This window comes from Olea europaea, chromosome 11, assembly GCF_002742605.1.
Source record: "Olea europaea var. sylvestris chromosome 11, O_europaea_v1, whole genome shotgun sequence".
Lineage (NCBI taxonomy): Eukaryota > Viridiplantae > Streptophyta > Magnoliopsida > Lamiales > Oleaceae > Olea > Olea europaea.
The window spans coordinates 29,772,907-29,784,954 of NC_036247.1; the positions used below are offsets into that span (position 1 = coordinate 29,772,907).

General features: G+C 34.0%; 2 protein-coding genes across 2 annotated transcripts; both read right to left on the minus strand.

Annotated features, from left to right (window-relative positions):
* Positions 1-922: 922 nt before the first annotated feature.
* LOC111404682 (protein BIG GRAIN 1-like B) lies at positions 923-2,014 on the minus strand. The gene has a single exon (XM_023033455.1). It carries the CDS (start codon positions 2,012-2,014, stop codon positions 923-925), a length of 1,092 nt encoding a protein of 363 aa, XP_022889223.1.
* Positions 2,015-5,587: 3,573 nt separating this feature from the next.
* Positions 5,588-11,767, minus strand: LOC111404014 (nuclear transcription factor Y subunit A-7-like). Its single transcript, XM_023032724.1, has 6 exons — positions 10,353-11,767; positions 10,052-10,245; positions 7,737-7,843; positions 7,539-7,610; positions 6,953-7,120; positions 5,588-6,226 (listed from the first exon to the last, which is right to left on the minus strand). Exons 2-6 carry the CDS (start codon positions 10,095-10,097, stop codon positions 5,837-5,839), a joined length of 783 nt encoding a protein of 260 aa, XP_022888492.1. The 5' UTR covers positions 10,098-10,245; positions 10,353-11,767; the 3' UTR covers positions 5,588-5,836.
* Positions 11,768-12,048: the final 281 nt, after the last annotated feature.

Consider the following 12,048-nt stretch of genomic DNA (forward strand, 5'->3'; position numbering starts at 1 on the left):
CATGACTTCTCAATCTTTTTCTCTTTTTGACTATTCTAAATAAAAACTTCATCTCTAATTCAATCATTTAGTAGACATCATCATAAAGTCACTTTTTTCCACAAAAGACTTTTTGCTCTTCCTTTCTTCCATTATGCTGGGGATCCCAAAAGTAAAGTAACTTTGATTTAAAATATAATTAACAAATTGACACATGAACTAGGAGATTATAAATATTTTTTGAATCCAATCCTAACTTACTAATCTTGAAAAGAAAAAGGGTTATCATTTTCACTTCAATCCAAATAAACAAGTACCTATTACTATAATTGCAATTGAGGCACCCTCTTTCCTTTTCTGTTTATCTCTTGATACATATAATTGTGACAAGGAAATGTTCAACTTCCCAAAGGACAATTGGATATATAACATTGTTCTGACTCATAAGATATATTAAAAATAAAAATGAACGAAAATCTTATATATCTATAATATCGCCTGCTATTATTACACTGTACGCCGCACATGTTCATGATGTATAAGATTCAAAGTGATGACCCCTTATAATTAAGTGAATTGATGTTCCAACCATTGGACAAAAAACCCCATGTAAATATGGCAAAATTCATACAATTTAACCATTAGAAGTGTATCTCATTCTGCACCAATGTCGTTTTTTAGTTTAATTTCGCAAGCTCAGTGATTTGATTGAAACAAAAGTATAAGCAATTTCAGTAAAACAAAACTAAATCCAGTCGAATAAGAACATAACTTATGTGACATTTTTAAACATCTGCTACCTCGTTGAATTTTAGCTGCCGATTATCAAGTATAGAAATTTGACAACAATATGATACAAATTTAGAGTGACATTCAATAGAAGAAATGTGCTTAAATGCTCGAGTGTACATTGATAATATACATCAAGTGTCAATTATTTTAACTACATAACAAATCCACCAGCAATTGCCTCAAGTCTTGTAGTTCCATACACTGGCAATCCTTCTTCATTTCCAGTTCCAAACCTGACAGTGTGATCAAGCTCAAAAAGATCAGAACTAGTACAACTCTTATTATCCAAATCACTCTCACTCTCATTCTCATAAAATTGATATCTGGATCCATGTTTACTCAAATTTTTCACCTCTTCAAGTCTCGAACTCTCAATGTTTTTCTTTATGAATTGGCAGCCAACACTTGATATTGGTGCAGTACTTGAATAATCATAACCATATTTACTTTTCTGTGGTCGGATTGAACTTGAACCTGTGCTCGAGAGATGAGTGTTCGTATACTGATAAGGGACATGTGGAGGATCTTCATATACAACTGCATTAACGAGGCAAAATCTAACAGACCTTTTCGATTTATTACCCCTTGGCGTTTTCCTTAAGCAAGATCTTGAAGCCAATGAACATGTTTTTGTGTCTTTTATTGATCTAGACTTCCTCATTGAACTCCATTCCTCCATAACCTGATTTTTCTTCAACTTTCTTGGGCTGAAAATGGAATTCAAAAAGTTGGTAATTTTACAGCCTGGTGAAATCGGCTCTTTTACCTTCTTCAAATCTTCATAAATCTTCAATGCACATAATTTTGTTTTAGAGAATCTACCTTGTCGATTTGTTCTATTCTCAGACTGTAAAATCTTTCCAGGTTTCTCAATGACAGGTATTTGATCTTGCTTCTGTTTCTGTTTCTGTTTCTGTTTCTGATCAAAGGAAGCAGCTGATGACTTTGACGTGGATTTGGAAGATGAAAACATGCTTGAATCTGTTGATGAACCTGAATTGGATGCAAAAAGCCTTGAAGTTGGAGCGTTGCTGCTGCTTCTGTAATTTTCCATCCATTTTTCAATCATGAGTGCTCGTCGAAAACTTTGGATTTCATTTTTAACTTGTACAGAATTGTTTTTTCTATGAAGATCAAAATGTTCCATTTCTTGCTCGTCAATGGACTGGTAAATGGAGTCGAGGAGAGAAGACGAGAATGAAGGCTGCTTTTTACGGCGAGGCTGCCTCTCCCTGGTAGCCATCTAGTTGTATTGCTTGATGTTAGAAAGAGGAGAGAAATTTTCTTGACATGGAGTTAAAAGGAACAGTCAACTTACCAGTTAGTATATCAGAATAGAACCATGCTACATTGCTAGAAATTTTTGTCATGACATGTCATAATTAGACTGTTTAAAAAATGGACCGTACTAAATGTACAGTAGCGTGTACATCGAGGTGTCCATAATGGACACAATGCCGAGGCGCCTACCGTGTCGGGGCCCACCGGCACCTCGACCAATGGCAAGGTACCGGATGTACATACTAATGTACATTTAGCAAAATTCTTAAAAAACGATAAACTTTTTCATCCAATCAACTGCTAACACAACTACATTTGTCAAGTAGGTGGGCAAAAACATCTGGCTTATTCCATCAGAATAAAGTGGTTGATAACAAGTGAAAAGTCAAATGCCACTGCTTGGATCTTGGCTTGGCTTGGGGTTAAAAATGATGAGAAAATGTTGGTGTGATTAGAACTTGATTTCAATTGGGTAACAAAATTCACTTAACAGCAGGGAATTAATGACGAGTAGATTGATGGTGGTTGAATCTCACTGTACTGACCATTGAGGGTCTCTTGATGACTTTTATTATTGTACAGTACAAGTGTGCATAGTTCCAATTGATTTACATGCACTCTTACAAGACATCATATGCTCGTTCGAGAAAGGAAAAACTTAAATTGGAGTTTCGCAATTAATATGAAATGCGAAAAAAATATGATCACGTGTACACTTGACATTATATTATTTCTAACGTTCAATCTCAGTTCACAGTATTTAAAAATTAAAATAAAATAAAATAAAATAAAGGAAATACAAAAATTATCTTTACAAATAGAAATATATATGTACCATAAACAAAACAGAAAATAAAATCAAACTCAAAATATATTTAGAATCCTGTTTGATTGAGACAAAGCTATGACTCTTTGCCCAGAATTTTTCAAACTGCTAAATCATTTTTCAATAAAAATAGGATTAATTGTGTTGTCGCTGACAGAATACAAGAAAAATTAATTTTACAAACTCAACCAAAATGTGTGAATGGTCTTCATATTAACCTCCTCACGCTATTATATGTGTCTCATATTAATCTTCCACTTGTATATTGATGTGATTAAAGTAGAATGAATACTACAAAGGAAAAAATGTCATTCGGTCGCACCTTCTAAGCTTATTACGACGTCACTCTTGTCACTAATTAGCTTTAGCCCTTTTCAAGTTGAAGAAAGAGCAGGCAGCTTGGGGACAGATTTTAAGCATAAGTGATGTTGTGTTTTGTGCAACAATAGTGATGAACAATAATGAAAGTTCTAATTGGCCAATTTATTTATTTAGACTCAAAGTGTGGAAATAAACAATTATAAGGTAACAAGTCATTTTTAATTGTGTCCAAATTATTAGGTCAAACAAGTCAATTTATGCTAAATTTGAATACCAAAGTTTGTAAATTGCATAAGGTAAATAACACCAATATAATCACATAGAAAACCTTTCGTAAAGGATCAAAAACTTCATGTACTTTGTCCCCATCAATAATCCACCATAAACGATGAGATTTACAGTATGGTCCAAACCCAACTAACTCTTAGTCCCATCTGACATTCTTCCTATAATCACCTTGACCTTTCTGGACTCCGTGATCCTCGCACTAGCTTTCGACCCCTAGTCTCATTTATCTTGTGTAGACCTCCAAGAACAAACCTCGTTCTTTAGCATCGAAACTCCAAGTGCCTCTTCACAAAACTCAAGTAGCTCTGAAGGCTAATGAGCGGATGTAGATTTTGGTACTTGATCAACGATCTTCTGTGTTTTGATTTGTGGTTCGATGTAGAAGCATATGGCTCAATCAATAAAACAATGTTTGAATTTATGGATAAATTCTTTAAGAGACTGATCTCTGTGGAATAATTATAATTCATCACAATTTAGGACATCCATAGAGTTGATAAAAAGGGTTCAAAATCAAGTCTTTGAAATAAAATAGGATTTCTCGACGTCGACTGTCGCTCGAGAGCTAAGCTAGCACTAGGCGAACAATAGTTGAGCAATCATCGGTATTTTCATCATAACTTTCTCTACTGATATTGGATTGAGGTGATTCAAAATGCATTAGAAAACTGACTCAAAGGGATACAATTATTCGAGAAATAGCATTTTCCAAATTCAAATTTATTATTATTATTATTATTATTATTATTATTATTATTATTATTATTATTATTATTATTATTATTATTATTATTATTATTATTATTATTATTATTATTATTATTATTATTATTATTATTATTATTATTATTATTATTATTATTATTATTATTATTATTATTATTATTATTATTATTATTATTATTATTATTATTATTATTATTATTATTATTATTATTATTATTATTAGTGAAAAATGTGTTGCAAATTGTAACTAAGAATTTTGAGCATAACTTGTAAGGTTCTTTGATACCCTTTAGACTTCTAATTGCATTCCCTTTAATCATATGTGACCTTAGACATCTTTGACATTTTGGACTCCTTCAAAATTCATACTACCAATCCTTAACTATTTTGACTTTGATTATAACTCAATAAATACATTAGAAAACTAACTCAAAATAATACAATTATTCGAGAAATAACATTTTCCAAATTCAATTTTTTTTATGTAAAAAATGTGTTGCAAATTGTAACTAGGAATTTTGAGCATAACTTGTATTGTTCTTTGATACCCTTTAAACTTCTAATTGCATTCCCTTAATCATATGTGACCTTAAACATCTTTGACATTTTGGACTCCTTCAAGATTCATACTGCTAATCCTTAACTATTTTGACTTTGATTATAACTCAATAAATTCATAGTACAATTCTACTAGGACTTCATTTTGTCTTAGGAAATTGCCAATTATAACTTGAGCTTAACAAATATGATATCAAGAAAGAAAATCAACACGATATTTAACGTGATTCAACGGTACACCTGCATTCACGGGAGCAAAATGTCTATGATTTTATGTGTGAATAATAGGTTCACATCTCTCTCTCTCTCACACATACTAACCCTAGCCCAAACAAATTTTTAGGAGGAAAACCCCAAAAATAATTTTATTATGTCGTTCCGCTCTGTTTGTTTGATGCGCTTTGCTCTCCTCACTTCACTCCACTCTGAAATCTACCTATTTATTTGAGTATACATGTGTTCCATTTTATTTGAGTCTTAGGAAATTGCCAATTATAACTTGAGCTTAACAAATATGATATCAAGAAAGAAAATCAACACGATATTTAACGTGATTCAACGGTACACCTGCATTCACGGGAGCAAAATGTCTATGATTTTATGTGTGAATAATAGGTTCACATCTCTCTCTCTCTCACACATACTAACCCTAGCCCAAACAAATTTTTAGGAGGAAAACCCCAAAAATAATTTTATTATGTCGTTCCGCTCTGTTTGTTTGATGCGCTTTGCTCTCCTCACTTCACTCCACTCTGAAATCTACCTATTTATTTGAGTATACATGTGTTCCACAACATATTACAACACATGATACGGTAGCGCCAAACGAATAATGCATGCAATAATATGCACAAACAAGGAGAATTTCCTTATTACACAAACGTTAATGTTTAGAAACCAATCCAAAGAACAGTTAGAAAACAAGTACACCAGAATATGGATAGAATACCAAATCTAGAACCTTTCAAGCATTCCACATACAGTTACGTCCTACGTAGGTAGATTTATATACTAGTCAACTGATAAAGCCAAGGATGAATTGCCTGTTGTGCAAGTTCTGACTGCCTACCGGACAGTGGAAGCATAATGCCTATTTCCACTGTATTCAAGGTTACTACCACCTTGCATGGAAACAGCCGTGTGGGGCGGGAACCTTCCTTCGGCCAGCGGGAAAATGACATCAGCACTGGCGATCCTTGTACGTTCAGTGCAGGTTGTAGTAGGAACATCATGCTTGTTCGTTTTAATCTCACGTGCATCAGCATTCAGAATATCTCCTATCTGATTGAAATGAAGGGAGTCCTGATGAGCCTGAGCCTGAGCCTGAGCCTGAGCCTGGGAATTATTAGGGTATAGGCAGTCGGATTGCTGCGGCTGCTTTTTGCTGAGAAAGCGACCACCAGATCCCCTCACTCGATTTAGTGCATGACGATGCCGAGACTCGTGCAGATAGGGCTACATAATCAAATTCAAGAATGATAAAAGTCACATTTGATAAAAACGTTAGAGCGTATCTTGGTAAATATGTAAGAGATAAATTAGCAGCAAGATAAGTCGTATATGGAGCAGCATCAAGAAAATAAAGTCATATCGATATTTTAAAGAGTCAATGAAAAAAATGAATCTTTTTTAAATTAATTCATACTAGAACCGGGAGATAAGGTCGAGTTCCCCTCATATGTCTGTATGAATTAATTTAGTAACTATTTCTACAGGCCAAGCAGAATAATCTCAATCCAAAATTAAACCAAATGATAATCAGAAGATATAATTTTTGTTCTTGATTCAATCACTAGCCATCAAAAATCTCTCCATTGCATATGCAAAAGTTCATCGTCTGAGTTATATAGCTGCCCCCTCCCACCAGTCTTTACATTTGTTGCCTAAAGGACTAAATATAAAAATGACTTGAGCCTCGAACCAGGAATAAATTGGGACTACAAATACCATCTTTCGAGTTACTGAACTATTTCACATTTAATAAATGAAATTTAAAGATAGTTGATGGAAAAATGAAAAACTAAAAAAAGAAAGAGAAACTGAAAACATCATCGAACATCTTGATTAAGCTTCGACTATTTGACCTTTCTTGTTCAGAATCAGTAATTCTAAGGGTGAGCATATATAAGAAAAAAGAATTTATCCAAGCAAACAATCAAGGTGAAACGCCCAACTACTCACTTTCCTAGTTTTGACGAGCTTCTTTTGAGCCTCAAGCTTTGCACGTATCTTTCTTCTTCTGAGTATTCCATGATACTGTTTAGCATTGACATATATAGGACCATCCTCAGACAGATCAACAGGTAGTGGGACCCGAGCAGAGGATGCACCCATCATCTGAGGCTGAATCTGATTATAAATTCAAAATCAACAACATTGTGAAAAGAGAATTAATTGAATTAAAATTGATAAAAAGAGCTATTGTTTGTTGACAAGTAAATTAAAGGTCCAAATGTGCAAAGAAAACAGATCACTTTAAAGAGATGAAAATCCAAAGCCACAAAAGCCCACTAATTTTCAAGATCTATTTCTTTTTAGGCAAAGCTCACATCGAGAATTATATAACAAATCAAAAGGCATGCTTAGGAAACCACATGCAACACAACATCTTAGAATGCAGAATAAGACCAGAAGCAAAATATCAAGGATGCCCAATTATATGCTTGATGGTACGATATCAAAGAAGGTTATACACGTATTACAAGTATAAATAAAATCATGCACGTTAACATTTCAAACATTTGAACTGAAAGAATGAAATATTTACCAGAGTATGAGGTCCGTAAGCAGTAAATAACCCGCTGAAGTAGGAATCAGAATGAGCATACGGAATCGGCATCTGCAATACGATGAAACGAATAAAAATCAGTTCCAACATAATTCAACTAATCCTTTTCTCATGCTTGATCAAAATTGCTTCCAAGTAAGTAGAAAATAATAATATTAATGCAGTCCATGAACTTACTGTTGATTGGCTTATTTTAGAGTGTGCACTGATGGAAAAATCTGGATTGCCAAAAAACACAGCAGATTTCATGTCTTGTGCATGATTCCCATAGCTTTCACTGTGTACTGAATCAATTGAAAGGAAAAACCGTTTCATTACATAGTTCACCATCATCAGAGAGATAGAAGGTGCTAATTAAGAATAATAAGCCATCACGGATTAAGGATGTCATGACACAGCACAAAAAACCCACTGTTTGACAATTTATGCCCCCAACAACCAAAATGGAAGTGAAAATAAGCCCCAATATATGCACTCCACAAAAATGTGATTCTGCTATGTACAACGGAACAATGTGCTTACAGCACCTTTTTTCTATTCAAACCACCATATGGGTGGTTTTTATTAATACTAAATCAGAATATATGGAGAAAATACAAACACTGGAGGGGGCATTATACCTCACCTCCAGCAAACGAGGAAAAAGATGATAACTTAACCAATATACGCAATTGGAGAGAGCGTTTATTCTAAGGTTCGTGTTCCTCGTCATGCATCATGTAAGGTACTTCCATTTGAGATAAAAATCATATTTTTTTACAATTTATCATGAATTTTTGACAACACTCTTAATTAAAAATACTTTTAACAGTATTTTCCAGTCACAAAAATCATAAATAGCATGTAGTAGCAACACAAAACTGCCATTAGGTAACAGAACCATAAAACATATATATTGAAATCAACACAAAATTTTAAAGAATTTACTTGCCAAAAGTATATAATTTTATATACTTGAAATTTCACTAGGAAACTTGTCCAAAAAATATTTTTGATGTCCCAAAAATATATTTTGAATTACTGAAAAGTCAAGAAGAATATTTGGAGCATTTCACAGAAGGGAAGGCCTTAATGAGTATCCTCATGCGCATACTGACAGCAAGAAGCCCATGCAAAAAGATGATGCTCTTACGGTTGTGGCAGCAACATTTTATTCTGTTAACCATTTCTCAACGTGCTAGGTCCAATCGAGTTGTCAAATTCCGAAAATCCATTCATAACATATTGTTTTGGGACAACAAACAAAGCAATCAGAGAGGGACCAAAAAATCACTGTTCATCTTCTCACCATTTTCTAGACTTTCACATAAAACCCTAGTTTCATCCCAAACTTGAAAATTCACATCTATCTTATTTTGAGTCCAAATTAAGCATGTTATACGAGTATGGGGAAAACTTATGGATTAATTTCATTGAATGAAATCAAGGTTCAACAGGTCATTACTTTTCAAAGTTTATGCTAGGGTTTCATTTTTCTCCAAAATAAAAGAAACTTTTTAAATTTTATGGAAGTATTCTATGTCATGGTAGATTCAAACATCGAAAATTTCATGAATTTTGAAAATGTACATTGTAGATGGCACAAAAGGTACTTGCAATAAAATGATAATACATAATTTATTATATTTTTGGACCAGGCAAAATAATTTTTATCATTGTTATGGTGCAACGAAGTCAAACATAATAGCTCAGATCCAATATAAATTTATACAAGTGGCTAATAATTAAAGGAAGAGGAGGAGGAAAGAAGCAACGGGATTGATCATTTCTTCTAGCATGAGTGTTCATTGCTGGATTAAGATTTAAGATTATTCGGCTAGTTATATCATAAAGAGCTCAGATAAATTTATAAAACTTGATAATAATTAAATTATGTTCAAAAAACTTACTTCAAATGTGAAAATTCCAAGGATATTCAACACAGTCACCAATTTGAGACACCTTTTTTTCATAAAAAACTCAAATAACAATGAAAAGAGTTCACCACAGTCGAAATGCCAACTTTGACAATGGTTCTGTGCAATATATAGATTTCCAAATTTTCACTTTTGGGTGATTTTAGTGCAAGAATACCTATGCATATATGTTAATTTGTAGCTTCCCTATTATGTTATATAGAGCTATTCAAGTGTCGAGTGGTCACTGAGATTTCACTTTTTGAATTAATATAGTAGCTTCTCCTACCAACTCAATTTTATATGATTTAGGTCGGGTCAACCCACATGCAAATAACCGACTTTCAACACATAAAACTACTCGAAGGGAGTCAAGCTACCAAGAACAGGCATTAAGATTATTCTAATAGTAATCCGTATACACTAAATTAATTTTTTTTTTTTTTTAAATTATATGTGTGAATCTGAAAGGAGTCAGGTTACAAACCCTAGCACTTGCACATATTATAATAGTAATTCATATACATCACACGGAATCAAATAAAAAGGAAAATATCAAAAAGTATGATGGTAACAAGAAGCTTGAGGCATGATTACCGGAGTCTGATGAAGGACACTGATCTTGAGAAATTGTCCTTCCCATGGCAGTGAATTCCTGTTGAGGTGGGTTAGTTGAATGAGCAGAGGGCTGGTCTTGTAGTTGAAAACTTAGTGCTTCACCTCCTACCAGTCTCAGATTGGAAATTGAACTTCGAAACTGATATCCTTGGATGAAGGCTAGGAGAACTCTTCTTACAAATTCCGGAAAAGATGAATAGTTAACAGTAAATGCGGCCCCGAAACAGTAGCTTGTCAGCACTTCACTTAAAAAGTTTTGAAATTGAAGGGTATTACTTACTGAAGTAGAAGAATCCCAAAGTCTACAAGGACCAACTCTTTATAATTCACTTAAGCTGCTTGAGAAAAACACATAATAAATAACCTTGATAGCATCAATCATCTAATATGCTGGAGAGTTTTAGAGTAAATGAGTGCATAATTTGCAACAATGAATAGGTTAGACAAACAAGAACAGTGAACCATTGGTGAAATGACAGTCTAAAGAGTTAAATCTAGTTGTATTTCTATCGTGACAAGGAAGAATTGGACAAAAAGGTTTAGCACTTGAATCAGCTGTTCGGGAGGTATAGCCTGGAGGAACGATAGGCAGTATTAGCTCACATTAATTGAATATTAGAACCAGAATGCCACTCAACTACAAAGTTTTTGCCCTAAATAAATGTAAGTCAATATAGAACAGGCCCTCAAGAACGGAAACAAGAATAGTGGGTTAAAAGACAAGTAGTAACTGACCTTGGATCCAAAATTTCATTTTTGTTACTGAACTTTAATTTGTTCCAAACTGGACAATTAACTTTGTAAAATTGTTAGTCACCCACTTGTTCCATCCAATATTTAACGGATAATCCACGTGGCCTGGCATTTTTCAGAGTGGCTTAACATCTTGCTTAATCTTCAATTTCAAATGCCACCTGTTAAAATCGATGTCAGATGGAAGAAATGTTATTATGTTTGTCCACTACAATTGGCTCGCTTATAACAAGAAGTTGAAGGGCTTTCTTCATCTTGTTCATCCCTACCAAAGCAACCCAACCCACCACCAATTGCCACCGCCATGACGCCTGTCCCCACTGACATCACCAATAACTCATTGCAGTTTCATACTTCGGTGTTCCTCAAAGTCATCAGTATGAGAACAGCAACAGAAAGAACCCATTTCTTCACTAGATTCTTGGGCTCCAAACACCAAACAAATCTATCACTAGTTTTCATTATCACTACAGCACCAAATCTAGTGATATTTGGGAGAAAGAAAGTAAGAAAGAACCAAGATGTGAATGGTATTAACATGGTATACTAGAGCTAGTTTAGATGTTGCAGTACAAGGATTCGAAGTAATTTTGAAATGCTTGATACTGGGTTTGGAAACAGATCAAGAATCTCCGTCCCTGGAACTGTTGAATCCCCCCATTGTAGGTAAGAATTCACCGAATTATAGTGCTGTAGTCAGAAAATAATTTGGGAAAATTGCAAATCAGGAGATAATCTGAGCAAATCTGTTAAAAATTTACATGTGTGGCTTTAGAAAAATAAGTAAACAAAGAAAATGCCATGTCAGATTTCTGCTAAGCCGCATAGAGTATTCAGTTAAATAATGGATGGCTTGCTGACTGATTGAAGTAACTAAAACATTTTGTTGGGTTTTTTGATACCCAATAATCCGGACGATGATTTAAAACAGTTGTCGGATTATTTATCGACACCATTGGCTCGGCTCGGCTCGGCTCGGAGATGAACTACACTTTTGGATGATTCGGGTTTGGGTCGGATGATTATTTGGTTAGTTGGACCATTTAGTGATTAATATGGAGTTGAATATTGGCCCATCAATTTAGGTTAATTGGGTAGCCCACTTAGTGAACCCTAAACCTAATTAGAGTGAACTAAACTAACCTATATATATGTATTTATCTTCTAGCCCTTTTTTAGTGTATGTGTGTTGTAGCAATGAAGAGGAGAGTTGAGAGAAGAGA